Genomic DNA, 15,304 nt, shown 5'->3' with positions numbered 1-15,304 from the left:
TAAGTGTAGTGTAGTGCTGTGCTGATTCTTGTGTAACACAGTGTAGTGCAGTCAGTATAGTGCTGTGCTGTGATTCTTGTGTAACACAGTGTAGTGGGGCCACTGAAGTGTTGATGTATACAACATGTCTGTGTCACCCCACCAATCCAATTTTTTTTCCATACATTTTTTTTTCTTTTTCAATTTTTTTTGCAGCACCGTGTTCTGTTGCTGCAATATTAGTACTCCCTCTGTGTCGCAGGTACTATTACTTCTGTGACAGCAGTGATTTTCTTTGTGGGGCAGCGGTACTAATTTTATTTAGGGCATAATTGCTTACCCACCTTTTGTGTCTTGGTGCTATTCCTTCTGCGTCAGCAGTGGGTCTCTTTTTTTTTTTCGTGGCACAGCAGGACTAATAATATTTAGGGCATAATTGCTGTCCCCCTTCTACATCGCAGGTGCTATTATTTCTGCATCAGCAGTAATATATATATATATTTTTGGAGCGCAGCAGCACTAATTTTATTTAGGGCATAATTGCTGTCCCCCCTTTTCTGTCGTAGGTGCTATTCCTTTTGTGTCAGCAGTGGGTTTTTTATTTTCATATTTTTTTTTTTCGTGGCACAGCAAATCGAATAATATTTAGGGCATTATTGTTGTCCCACCTTCTGCTTCGCAGGTGCTATTCCTTCTGCATCAGCAGGGGGTTTTTTTTGTGGCGCAGCAGCACTAATTTTATTAAGGGCATAATTGCTGTCCCCCCTTTTGTGTCATATGTGCTATTCTTTCTGCATCAGCAGGGAATTTCTTTTTTTTTTTTGGCTTTAACACATTTTTATTTATTAAAAAAAAAAAACTATAAAACTGTTTATAGTGCACCAAGTACAAAAGTATTGCACCCAAGCATCATATTCCCTTCCTACACTATTTAATAAGTTATAAACCCCCCCCCCCCCAAAAAATAAAATAAAAATAAAGCGGTTTATAGTGCACCAAGAACAAAAGTATTGCATCCCAAAAAATATTTCCATCCCAAATTCTATAATAAAAAGTTATAAATACTCCCCTAAAAATCCCCATCATGTCCGAAAGGCCAACAAGGAGAGGCAGACATTCATAGGCCACTAAAAGAGGGCAAGCAGCCTCTGGGTCCACAGTGAAAAGTGGTGGTCACAGACATGGTACATCCTCTGCAGGCGGGGCACTCTTGTCCTTTCTTTCCGGTGCTGGACATATTATTGAGCCACAACGTGCAGAAGAGATGGTGGAGTGGATAATTAAGCCATCCTCATCCTTCCCATCCACTGTCACCCAGGCTCATACTAGTTTGCCTTCCACTGCAGCTGCCAAAGCGGCATATTCCACAGGCTCCTTGTCCACAGCTACTCCTTCCATAGCCCCACCATCATGCATGGAGGAGTCACCTGAATTATTCGCTCATAGTGTCGTTAAATTATGCTGGAGGATGCGCAGCAATTTGAATGCTCCGATGTTGGTTCCCAGGTTGAGGAAGGGAATACCACGAGCCTAGAGAGAGGGGAGGACAATGACAAACAAGAAACTAGCAGTCATGTTCCCCCAGCTGCAGCATACTGCCAAGTTTGCTCCAGTGACGAGGAGGGAGGGGATGATGATGTCACTGACGGTACTTGGGTGCCTGAGAGGGTAGAGGAGGAAAGTGAGGAGTTGGAGGAGGCGGCACAACTCCAACTAAGCAGGATGTCCTCCAGGGGCCAGCTTAAGAACAGCCACCCTATTGCATCACACCACAGAGCTCCACAGGTGCAGGGTTCTGCTAACTCCCCGCTGACTTCCAAAAGTTCATTTGTGTGGGCTTTTTTCAACACATGTGCAGCAGACTGCAGCGTTGCTGTTTGCAATCTCTCTCTGAAGCGGATCAAACGTGGCCACAACTACAGCCACTTGGGCACGACATGCTTGACAAGACATATGATGACCTGCCATGCAATCCGTTGTTAACAACACCTGAAAGACCCACATCATGATAAAATGAAGACTCCTCCTTGCTCCTCATCTTGGATCTCTACCCCTACTCTACCTCAAGTCCTCTCAATAACCTCCACTGATGATGATGGTATAGCATTGGGTGCCACAGGTACTTGCACCCAATCTGCTAGCAGTACACCACCTGTTAATTTGACCAGCAGGCAAATTTCACTAACCCAGTTGTTGAACCATAAAAAAAACTGTCCCGGCCATCCACATGCTCAACGTCTAAAGGCTAGCTTGGCCAAGTTGCTAGCACTACAACTGCTGTCTTTTCATCTGGTAGGCTCTGCCCCTTTCGTGATTTTGCAGAATGTGCTGTACCCCAGTGGAAGGTTCCAAAAATAAATTTTCACGTAAGGCCATTCCAGCTCTGTATCATCATGTGGAAGGCAATCATGTGGCCTCATTGGACAGAGCAGTCACCAGGAAGATTCACATTTCTGCGGACTCAGGCATGGCATGGTCAGGGACATTACATTTCCTTCAGGGTGCACTGGGTAACTCTGCTGGCAGCTGGTGTCATGGTCTTACCTTCTTGCTGTTCTCCTTCGTTTGACATGTGCTGGCGGCCATCTTGGTTTCTGGGTTTCTTGTAGCCTCCCACTCTGCGGCTCCTCCTTCCCACTGGGAGGAGCTGGATGCCTAGCTCATATATATAGGAGGTCTGTGGCTTCAGTTCCTTGCCTGGTCCTCCTGTGTTCACATGCTTCTAAGACTGCTGCTGCTTCTGGTTCCTGATCCTGGCTTCGTCTGACTACCCTGCTGGTTCCTGATCCTGGCTTTGTCTGACTACCCTGCTGGTTCCTGATCCTGGCTTCGTCTGACTACCCTGCTGGTTCCTGATCCCGGCTTCGTCTGACTACCCTCCTGGCTCCTGACCTCTGGCTTCGCAAAGACTCTGCTTCGGTTTTGCCATCCGTTTGGACTTTTGCTTTACAGCTTGATTTTCAATAAAGCCTTCTTATTTTCACTTATCTGTTGTTGTACGTCTGGTTCATGGTTCCGTGACAGCTGGGAAGGATGCAGGACATGGTTTGAGTGCTGTAGCTTGTTCCGCCACCACGCCTCCAAAACATTGGTGGTGATTCTGCCCCATCTGTCTGTTCCACCCCCTCCTCTTCTTCTTCCTCTATGGCTACTTCTGCTAAATTGTCCTCTGAACCAGCAGTGTTTCCTAAGCGTTCAAGGGGCTACGCAAGCAGTCAGGCTAAAAGATGGCAAAGATTCTGTCAGCTCTACTGGCTCAGAGGTGGTTGATGCCACGGGCAGCTTGAGCCAGGAATGGTTGTATGTGACAATGGCACCAACCTTCTCTGCCCTCCGACAGGGACACTTGATACATGTTCCATGCTTGGCAAATGTCCTGAATTTGGTGGTGCAGCATTTCTTGAACAGGTACCTGGGCTTACAAGATCTCCTGAGGCAGGCCAGAAAAGTCTGTGGCCATTTCTAGCGGTCGTACAATGCCAGTGCTTGGCTATCTGACATTCAATGGGAATTCAACCTGCCCACCAACCGCCTCATTTGTGACATGCCCACAAGGTGGAACTCAACATTGGCAATGCTGCAGAAGCTGCCCAAGCAGCAGAGGGCCATCAATTAGTATCTGTGTGAGTATGGCACAAGGACAGGCTCAGGAGAGTTTGGCTTCTTTTCACCACAACAGTGGTTGCTGATACATGGCTGGGGAGAGGTTGCTCTTAATAATGTCATCCCTAGTGACCCAAAGGACTCAGAATCTCATGCCTCCTCAAACTTACTCTGCATGGGCTCCCTGATGCTGCAAAGTGTGTGAAAGGACCCAAGGATTCGTAGTATCAAGGAGAGGGATAATTTCTGGTTGGCAACCCTTCTTGATCCATGTTACAAGGGTAAAGTTGCAGAGCTCATCCTGGCTTCACAGAGGGAGCAGAGGATGAAAAATCTTGAGGAAGCCTTGAAGATAAATTTGTGTAACACCTTTCCAGACACTGAGAGGTTACCATTTCCTGGACAACGTGTTTCTGAGGCTTCGTTCAGTCAAAAGAAGAGCGGTGGAGAAGGCGCCCAGCTGACCAATGCCTTTAAACAATTCTTTAGTCCTCAGCACCCAGGGCTGTTAGGTTTAAGCGACCATATGCAGCATTTGCAGCATATGGTGCAGGGTTGTCTAGGGACAAGAGTGGACTTGGAGACCTTTCCAATTGAGCATCCACTGGGTTACTGGGTCTTGAAGATGGACCACTGGCCAGAACTTGCTCAATATGGAATCAATATGGAATCAAGCTACTGTCTTGTCCTGCTTCCAGTGTGCTTTCTGAGCAGACATTCAGTGCTGCTGGAGATTTTGTGATGGATAAAAGAGTGCGTCTGTCCACAGACACCGTTGACCGGCTGACATATCAAAATGAATCAATCCTGGATCTACAGCAACTATCAAGCCCCTAATGCTGGTGTAACTGATTGAATTTGCTCGGGATCTGGGATCCCTTGAAGACTGCCTATGCTGCCTATCCTGTTCCTGAATCTTGATTATGCTAGCTTCCAACAATGTTTTTGGTTTACTGGACCACCAACACTCAAGGCCCAATTTTTCTGCACCTGCATCATAGGTTTATGTAATTTCAATTTTTGTTTCTAATTTTTAACAGCAGGGCCCATTCCTGAGCCCAGCAAGAGTAACTGTGAGGGGTTACATTGTTGTCAGGCACCACCAACACCCAAGGCCCAATTTTTCTGCACCTGTATGACAAGTGCATGTAATTTAAATTTTTGTTTCTCATTTTTAACAGCAGGGCCTGTTCCTGCACCCAGCAAGAGGAACTGTGAGGGGTTACAGTGTTCAGGCACCACTAGGGATGGGTGAACAGTTTGGGCCGAGCATAAGTTTGGCCTAAACATAGCCCACTCAGATACTCGCTTAACACCTCGGCACTTCGCCCGCTGAGTGCACAGTCAATAGGTTGTTAAGGCTTCCCCGCTGAGAGCTGAATTTAAAAAAATAATTGTAAAAAGAGAATGTAAATAAAAATTGGGGTAAAAAACAGCTAGGGGGGCCCTTTTTTAAAAAAAAGTTGGCGGGGGGTTCTCCTTTAAATTCTATAACAGACCCGAAGGGCCTGGTATGGACTGGAGGGCAGACCCCACGCTGTTTTTTTCTTTTTTTTTTCTGTATTGCCGGGAGCTGACAATACATTACAGCCGTGAGCAAGTTTGAATTACATTTTCTCCTTTAGAAATGTCAGTATTGCTGCAGCAAGATCTATACATCACACAAATGCTCCACTTTGCACACTAAGGGCACCCCCTCCAAAAAAAAAAAAAAGTTTTCAGGCATGATATTTAAAGGTATTTTATATTTTTTATTGTTTCATTTTAAACATCATTAAAATCACTGCTCCTGTAAAAATTATTGTTTTAAAAAAATATTTTGCATGGATGCATGTCCCCCAGGGCAGTACCCGGGTCCCCATATACTGTACCTTTTATGGCAATGAACTTTTCCCCTGTTTAAGATGTTCTGGTGCGAACTGAACAGGGGAGTGTTTGGCCCATCACTAATTACTACAATATATTACATGTTTGGTTTTAATACCACTTTAAGTCTCACTTTTTTCTTCTGATTTTCTTTTACACCTCCCCCTTAAACATGCATGTATACTCTCATGTTCTCTCTCTTCTTCCTAATCTCTCTCTCACTTGCTGTCTCTTTTTGCTCGTCCTTACTTGATCTGATCAAAGTAGGCAGGTCATTTTGAGTTTCAGTTTTACGTTGTAAGTCTGTGTATGCCAAACTGATATTTCAGTTTTGGTGGATGCTGAAGAGATAAACTACTTGCAATCTCTGCTTCAATTTCTGGGTCTGCACATCTGCTCTGGTCTTTTAATTTCAACTTTATATATAGAGAAGGCAACAAAAGGTGATGGAAGGGTGTGTGGACACATTTTAATCTTCAAGGCGGATTCGAAAGTGCTAGGCATATCTTGCTGTTGAGTCCCCAAGATACATTATATTAGGCCTGCCTTTACATGCACATAAACTTTAATGGTCTCCCAGTCTTAGAACCTTGGGTTCAATGTTGAGTTGGCCCACCCTTTGCAGCTATAACAGCTTCAACTCTTCTGGGAAGGTGTTCACAAGGCAAGGTTCATATAGACATGGATGAGTGAGTTTGGGGTGGAGGAACTTGACTGGCTTGCACAAAGTCCTGATTTCAACCCGATAGAACACCTATGGGATAAATTAAAGTGGAGACTGCAAGCCAGGCCTTCTCTCGAACTTCAGTGCCTGACCTCACAAATGCGCTTCTGGAAGAATGGTCAAACATTCCCAAAAAACAGACTCATAAACCTTGTGGACAGCCTTCCCAGAAGAGTTGAAGCGGTTATAGCTGCAAAGGGTGAGCCAACTCAATACTGAACACTACAGGCTAGGACTGGAATGCCATTACATTTCATTTGCATGTAAAGGCAGACGTCCCAATACTTTTGGTGATATAGTGTATATAATAAGCCAAGGACTGACTACCTTTTAATGAACATTTCCTTTCTACCCTGATTGTCTGCTTGTTACTGATTCTTTCCTCAAATAATATTTATCTTTTTTTTTGTTCTCCAGGCCCCTTCCTGTGCTCTGGAGCAAGCTACTTGCTCTATTTATCCATTAAGATCATCTAAATGTGGCCAAGATCAGTCCATACTCTTTTAAATTGACAACAGTATTTTAAAAGAGTGTGGTGTAATTTAAATTGGTTGCTATAAATTTAAACATCTTTCTAACATCAAAAAGTTACAGTATATCTATAAGATACTATATTTTTACATAAAGTGGTTGCAAAACCTCAGAAATATGAACAAAGTATATCCCTTTATAGTGTGTAGATGTCTCTTATAAGAGCCGTAAGTGTAATTTCTGTCTGCTGCCTTGTTCCTTTGCCATCTGCATGAATCACTTCTGACACAATTTTCTGACACCAAGAGAAAAAAGGTTACAGGGTAGGGATCTTTAGCACACATCCTGTGACTGAACGCCTCAGATGTATTCCTTTGTGCTGTGTAAAGAGGAGTGTGTCCTTTCCCTCCCTCTCAGAGCTCTTCTCAATTAGCTCTGCGGTGTGTAATTTCAGTTATCTGCCCACTGTTTTCTGACACTTTGAACAGATGTAGAGGAGAGAATACTGTAGATAGACAGGTACAACTTATGTAGGAGGATTTGTTTCATCTCTACGTATCACCTGAGGCCAGTCACTTCACTGGGTATATGTGAGGGTTTACAACCACTTTAGGAAATAGGTAATATTTATGTAATACTGTTTGATTAGACAGAATCCCTGGCATTTGTTCCTCTCGCTACTGTGCATAGCACTAATAGTCAATGTGATATGGCTAGGAAAGGCTAATTGGAAGAAAAATTGGGACTACGTAGTAATTCAATATTGATATATTCTCTAAATGACCAAACACATGATTATTTGATTTTTTAGATGGCTAACAACAGCACGACTCTTAATGTTCTGCCTGATGTTACATACACAATTAAAGTACGGGTAAAGCCTTCAAAGGTTCTGTTATATGACAATGACAATTTTATCTGGAGCGACTGGAGTAAAGAAACAATATTTCCAGGTATTTATTTTTTATTTTTGTGTCTTTAGGGTTGTCTTTAAGGGGTCATAGTGTCTACAGTGCCAGATTTAGACCTTGGGAGGCCCTGGGCACTTCAAGTTCAGGGGCCCTCAACATACAAATAAATGATAGGACAAAAAGTGAACTGAAATAAAGGATAAATCACATTTATTTTTTTAAAAAAGTTAGGTTCTGAAGAAGACACTTGTCTGATTTGTTTTACCCAATTTTATTGACTGTAAGAATACACATTACGCAGGTAATTGTAAATGGCAAGTTGTATGTCACAGTTATGTATTACAAACTACAATATTTACAAAAAGCCTTTCTTCCTGTCCTTAGCACCTGAAAAATCTTTAATTGACTGTAGAGGGAGCTGGTTTAGCAGGGACTGGTTGAGATTCAATCCATCTATGGGAAGGCTGGTTGTACCTAATATGATCCATCGATTGACTTGGGTGCAACCAACCTGTTGGATTTTTTACAGCATTTACTGCTGACAGCTACAGCCGCTAGCAGTATTAATCATGTTCTGCCGGTCGGAAAGGCTCCCTGGGCTCCCATGATGGAAGGAAAGAAAATTGCATAATCTAGAGGCTGCCTAACTCATGAATCTGTATCATCTTGAGGATACTGCTCTCGACAGCCAGTAGGCGCAGAGCACTTAGTCTTTCATGGGTCATCGTGGATCTCACTTAATTCTTTATCAGTGCTAATTTGCTGAACATGCTTTCTCCTGAACGATCCTGCTCAAATATTTTCTAGGAGCTACATTAATACCTGAAAACCTATCAGCGAGCCCTTCATCATGTAATAAACTGAGATAGAGTGAGACATGATCGGAGCCTTGGAAACTGGACAATTTCCTCAAAGACTGAAGTCTCTAGGGAAAATATGTTTCTTTTTTTTTCTAAAGGAACTCTGGAACCCCTTCTGGCAGGGGGAGGGGGGTGCTGGACAATTGTCCCTTTTCCCTTCTTATAAATGCAGTACTGAGTGTGTAGGAAGGTTTTTTATATCAAGGGGTTTCCTGGAAACATGAAAAGCCACTGTTTGCTAGGAACTTTCCTTTTATTGATATAAAGGATCTCAGCCCTGCATAGGCCTTTGTAGACCACTGTTCTGCTTTTGTTTGCATTGCATGATTGCCTCATGTCTTTACTTTTCAATCTTATTTTTATTAGAAAATACAAGTGTACACAAGAAAAAGGGAAAACAGAAATTCTCTCCAGAACCATCTTACTTAATACCACTTAACATGATACGAAGTATTTCATGTTGATGTTAGAAATATAGATATCAAACATTTAATATTCAACAAACATTATGGCTACACAGAGTACTTTATCTTACAAAACCTTAATATATTGTTAGTAAAACCAACTCATATCATGATTATAATCCCATAACTAAATGCTCCTCTGAATATATCACTTAATCCTGATTTACAAATACGTCAAAATGTCTTAGTGTAACGCTCCTGCATTTTCTGAAACAAGATGGATTTGCAGCTGCAGAAAAACTCCACTCAGTAGTCATGTAGAGATACGTTGAAATACCAATTCCAACTCCCAAGACTCATCACTGTGGTCTGTCTGATTCAGCATACAAATATACACACTCAATAAGATGTTCCTGGAGTGATAGATGTATATAGCAGTATAGTGGTGATGAGCTAAAGAGACAGGTATGAACAGTGACAATAGGTGAACAGCACTTGAGAGAAATGTTCATGAGAGTCTAGATGTTAACAGGTAGGATGCAGATAGGTTAGCAATCATGTATGGTAGTAGGTGGTAGGATAGCAGATGACATACAGGAGAGACTAACCCAGTGCAAGGATAGATGTTAGTAGGCTCAAGAGCTAGCAATCTAAACAACAGTGCAGATGATAGTAACAGTCCTTAATATGCAGAGCTAGATAGTGTAAGCTTAGTAGGAAGGTTTATGGAGGATTCCCCTGCGGGGTACTTATCACTAATAGCAAGCAGTAATAGAGAGTTTCGGTATGAGCGAGTGATCCGGTAGCGGGATACAGGGATCAGTAGCGAGGTTCCGACAGCGAGGTACGCTTATGAGCATGTGAGCTTCAAGGCAGGTTGAACGAACATGTGAGTGAGAAAGCCGGCGGTTGAAATAGCCGCTCTGCGGCGCTCAGTGATGACAGCATCGGTCTTAAAGGTGTATGCGCACCTACCAGAAGAGAATGGTGGGACGCATACACTGACTTGGAAAGTGGAATAAAGGGTACCAGAGGTACCAGAACATTACAGTACCCCCCCCTTAAGGCCGGCTCCTGAAGGCCTCTAGAGCTGGTTTTTCCGGGTATTTCGCATGAAAATTGCGAATCAGTCTAGGGGCATGTATATCAGAGGTATCCAGCCAGGTGTCGTCTTGGGGCCCATAGTTCTTCCATCGTACTAGATATTGGAGTCTTCTTCTGTGGATACGAGAATCCAGAATCTCCTTTATCTCATATTCTTCTCCGCCTTCAACTTGTACAGGAGGTGGAGGTGGGATGGTAGGCCTTATTCCTTGGTCAGGAACATGGGGCTTCAGTAGCGACACATGGAAGATGGGATGTATCTTGAGGTCTGTTGGTAATGTGAGCTGTACTGCAGCTTTTCCAATAAGTTTCCTGATTGGGAAGGGTCCCAAAAATAGAGGCCCAAGCTTTTTGCTAGGGATCTTTAATCTTAAGTTTTTTGTTGATAGCCAAACGAGGTCCCCAATAGCCAAACAAGGTCCCCAATAGCATACTGAGGAGAAGGTCTTCTACGAAGGTCATAGTACTTTTTTTGTTGACTATGAGCGTGTGAGATGGTAGTATTAAGTAAACCCAGAGAGTCTTTTATTTGGGTAAGATAGTCTGAGGCTACTGGGTTACTTGATGGAAGGATGCGTGGTGGAAGAATAGTGGGATGAAACCCATAGTTCAAGTAGAACGGACTCTGTTTGGGTTGCGTTGTTGTAGGCAAATTCTGCCAGAGGGAGGAGATCCACCCAATCATCCTGTAGGTATGATGTGTAGCAACGTAAATATTGCTCGATGCACTGGTTGACTCTTTCAGTCTGTCCGTTGGTCTGAGGATGGTAGGGAGAAGTGAGCTTTCGCTCAATTCGTAGTATGTGACATAGTTCTTGACAAAACTTGGAGATGAATTGTGATCCACGGTCAGACAAAAGAGTTTTTGGAATTCCATGTAACTTAAAGACATGTTTCATTAGTAGTTCCGGTGTTTGTTTGGACGAAGGTAGTCTGCGAATAGCAACGAAATGTGCCATCTTTGTCAGATGGTCCACTGACACTAAAATGGTATTAAATCCTTTGGAAGGTGGTAGTTCTACTATAAAGTCCAAGGACACAACTTCCCATGGAGTCTGGGGTATTGGTAGACTGCATAGTAGACCGGATGGTTTTGTAGTGTCAATTTTGGACCTGGCACAGACGTTGCATGAAGAGACAAATTTTTGTATAGATGTCTTCATATCAGGCCACCAAAACTGCCTGGTAAGCAAATTAAGAGTCTTTGTCATACCCATATGTCCTGCCATAGGCACATCATGTGACAATTCCAAGATCTTGGTGTGCATAGTAGGGGGTATGTAGAGTTTGTCGTTGTAGTAGAGGAAGCCTTCTGCATCAGCACTTAGTTGTGGTGGAGGTGAATCCAAACCTATACCGTGCAGAATCTCTTCCTTCAAGGAACGGACAACCCCAATAATACGCTTGTAGGGTATTATAGGAACGGAAGGGATTTCGGAGCAATTATCTTCAGTTAATCGTGATAGCGCATCCGCCTTTTTATTCTTGTCTGCAGGTGTGTAGGTCACTAGGAAGTTAAATCTTAGGAAGAATAGTGACCATCGTACCTGCCGGTGGGAGAGGGTTTTGTTAGTCTGAAGATATTGAAGATTTTTATGATCTGTATATATGAGTATTGGTAATCGGGTGCCTTCAAGTAGATGTCGCCAATTCTCCAGAGCCAGTTTTATAGCAAGCAGTTCCTTTTCACCCACTGGGTAATTCACCTCTGGGCTGCTTAGAGATTTAGAGAAGAAGGCGACTGGATGGAGTGGTGAAGTATTCGTTGGTCGTTGGGAGAGTACTGCTCCTACTGCCATATTTGACGCATCTACTTCCAGAATGTATTGGAGGGATGGGTCTGGATGGCGTAGTATGGGAGCAGAGGTAAAGTTTGTTTTTAACAAGCGAAAAGCTTCATTTGCTTCATCTGACCATTTAAATGGTTTCTTAATACTTGTGAGTTGTGTGAGAGGTCTCACAATGGCAGAGAAGTTCTTGATGAACTTCCTATAGAAGTTTGAAAATCCAAGGAATCGCTGTAGTGCTTTGCGGGTGGTTGGTATAGGCCAATCCTGAATGCAGGATATCTTACTCATATCCATCTTGATTCCTGTTTTGGATATGATGTATCCTAGGAATAATACTTCTTCTTTATGAAATAAGCATTTTTTTAGTTTCACGTATAGATTGTGTGTGAGTAATCTGGATAACACAAGTCTTACATGTTTTATATGTTCAGACAAGGATCGTGAATAAATAAGTATATCGTCCAGATATACCACAACACAGACATCAAGTAAGTCTCTAAAGATATCGTTTATGAATCGTTGGAAAGCTGCGGGAGCGTTACATAGCCCAAATGGCATTACAAGATATTCGATCAATCCGTATCTGGTTCTGAATGCTGTCTTCCACTCATCTCCATCACGGATTCGGATTAGATTGTATGTCCCTTTCAGGTCCAATTTTGAAAAGTAGGTAGCTCCACGCACTTGTTCAATGAGTTCAGGGATAAGCAGCAAAGGATAGCGATCTTTTACTGTAATGGCGTTCAATTGCCTATAGTCGATAATAGGCCTGAGACTTGAGTCTTTATTGCGGACAAAAAAAAGTCCTGCAGCTGTGGAAGAAGTGGAAGGTCTAATAAAACCTTTTGTCAAATTCTCATCCAAGTATTCCTTGAGATGGGAAAGTTCATCCTGCGAAAGAGGATAAACATGACCAAAAGGCAGTTTACTATTTGGGAGTAGATCAATAGTACAATCATAATCCCTATGGGGAGGCAGTACTTGAGCATTTTTCTCAAGAAAAACTTCGGACAGATCCTGATAGCATAGTGGTGCAATCTCATCTGACACCACAGACAGGATCTTTCCATAAGACGGGAGGTTACACGTACTCTCGCAATAGTAAGAGAGGAAGGTTAGGGTCCGTTTCTTCCAATCTATGGTTGGTTGATGTGTGTGTAACCAGGGAAGTCCCAAAACAATGGGAAAGTGGGGCGAAGATAATAGGTCGAAGGTAGTGGTCTCCGTATGAGACTCGTTAATGGTGACTAGGAGTGCTTGTGTCTGATTAGTGATTGGGCCAGAAGATAACGGAATACCGTTAATAAGACTCACAGAGACAGGCTTAGGTTTTGAAATAATAGGTACTTTATTTAAAGTAGCAAAACGTATATCGATATAATTTCCGCAAGATCCTGTGTCGATCATGGCCTTAGTGGTAATCCTAGTCTGGTCCCACTGCAATGTCAAACGAACAAAAAGATAAGGGTTAGTAAATGAAGTTGTCAATCCCCCTAGGAGGACATGTGAACACTCACCCTCTTTTTTGCGGACAAGGGGACAGACGCTTATCATGTGATCCGGGGATGCGCAGTACAAGCAAACATTACTGGATCGTCTCCTGGCTCTTTCAGTAGTTGATAAAGGTGGGCGTATGGTTCCTACCTCCATAGGAGTAGGGTCAACGGCCGAAATCCGAGAAGGACTGGACAATGCCATTCCCATTTTTTCAGCCTTTCTTTCTCGCAGCCTCCTGTCTATGTTGATACTGAGTTGTATCAAAGCATCCAGGGTGTCCGGTAAATCCGCTCGGGCGAGCTCGTCTTTAACGGCTTCTGATAGGCCGAGTCTAAATTGAGTTCTCAGAGATGTATCATTCCACCCTGAATCAAGGGTCCATCTTTTGAACTCTGCTACAAAGTCTTCTACAGGTCTCCTACCTTGTTTCAAGGACCTCAATTGAATATCGGCAGTACTCTGCCTATTGGGGTCATCATATAGACTAGCGAGTTCCGCTAGGAATAAAGCATAGGAGTTGAGAAGCTGATCATTTTTCTCAAAGAGAGAGTCTGCCCAGGCCCGTGGATCACCCGTTAGGTATGAAATAATAGTACAGACTTTGATATGATCAGTAAGGTAGGTACGAGGTTTTAGCAAGAAAAGTAACTGACAGGCGTTTTTGAATTCACGAAATTTTTTGCGATCACCTGTAAACACTAGAGGAGGATTTATTTTGGGTTCAGGGGGCTGAGCAGCGGCAAGTTGTGATAGACGGGTTACCTGCTGCTTCAGAGCCTGATTGTCTTCTTTTAATTCAGTAAGAGCGTGTATTAACGCAGTCACTTGTTGTTTTAATTGTGTCACTTGAGTGGGTAAATCTGCTGAATCCATTTGTGGTTCGTTCAATCTGTAACGCTCCTGCGTTTTCTGAAACAAGATGGATTTGCAGCTGCAGAAAAACTCCACTCGGTAGTCATGTAGAGATACGTTGAAATACCAATTCCAACTCCCAAGACTCATCACTGTGGTCTGTCTGATTCAGCATACAAATATACACACTCAATAAGATGTTCCTGGAGTGATAGATGTATATAGCAGTATAGTGGTGATGAGCTAAAGAGACAGGTATGAACAGTGACAATAGGTGAACAGCACTTGAGAGAAATGTTCATGAGAGTCTAGAAGGTAACAGGTAGGATGCAGATAGGTTAGCAATCATGTATGGTAGTAGGTGGTAGGATAGCAGATGACATACAGGAGAGACTAACCCAGTGCAAGGATAGATGTTAGTAGGCTCAAGAGCTAGCAATCTAAACAAAAGTGCAGATGATAGTAACAGCCCCTAATATGCAGAGCTAGATAGTGTAAGCTTAGTAGGAAGGTTTATGGAGGATTCCCCTGCGGGGTACTTATCACTAATAGCAAGCAGTAATAGAGAGGTTCGGTATGAGCGAGTGATCCGGTTGCGGGATACAGGGATCAGTAGCGAGGTTCCGACAGCGAGGTACGCTTATGAACATGTGAGCTTCAAGGCAGGTTGAACGAACATGTGATTGAGAACGCCGGCGGTTGAAATAGCCGCTCTGCGGCGCTCAGTGATGACAGCATTGGTCTTAAAGGTGTATGCGCACCTACCAGAAGAGAATGGTGGGACGCATACACTGACTTGGAAAGTGGAATAAAGGGTACCAGAGGTACCAGAACATTACACTTAGTTGGCTTAATGACTTGATGTAAACACTCTCCACCGAACAGGGGGGAAAAGAAAAAAAAAAAGAAAAAATGTATAAAAATAAAAACAAAAAGTACAAAAAAACACAAAAACACAGAAAATACACACAGAAAGTACGCACTCCACTATGACGATATATCAGTGGCCCACTTAACAAACTCAGCTGAATCCCGAAACTCAGCCCACACGGACCAAGTATTCACGAAACGTTCCAAATCATCAAGTTCTTGCGCAAGTAAACATTCCAAGACTTTAATTTTATCCACCTCTACCGCCCACTCCATCAGAGAGGGCACTTCTGATTGTCTCCAATATCTAGGGATCACATGTCTTTAGAACAGTCGTTCTTCTGAGCAAAACTTTGGACTTCTGATGGGGTCC

The 15,304-nt window shown here is 43.1% G+C and overlaps 1 protein-coding gene across 1 annotated transcript in view; it reads left to right on the top strand.

Moving 5' to 3' along the window:
* Positions 1 to 15,304, top strand: part of LOC309560049 (interleukin-13 receptor subunit alpha-1-like) — a 178,599-nt gene that overhangs the window by 147,776 nt on the left and 15,519 nt on the right. Inside the window, exon 8 of the mRNA XM_082263557.1 lies at positions 7,455 to 7,596. Within this exon, the coding sequence (XP_082119683.1) occupies positions 7,455 to 7,596 (142 nt within the window). The remainder of the gene's footprint in view (positions 1 to 7,454; positions 7,597 to 15,304) is intronic.

This window comes from Pelophylax lessonae (assembly GCF_965119305.1).
Source record: "Pelophylax lessonae genome assembly, chromosome: 7".
Taxonomy (NCBI): domain Eukaryota; kingdom Metazoa; phylum Chordata; class Amphibia; order Anura; family Ranidae; genus Pelophylax; species Pelophylax lessonae.
The sequence above is the reverse complement of the archived record's forward strand: the minus strand, read 5'-3'. Positions and strand labels throughout refer to the sequence as shown.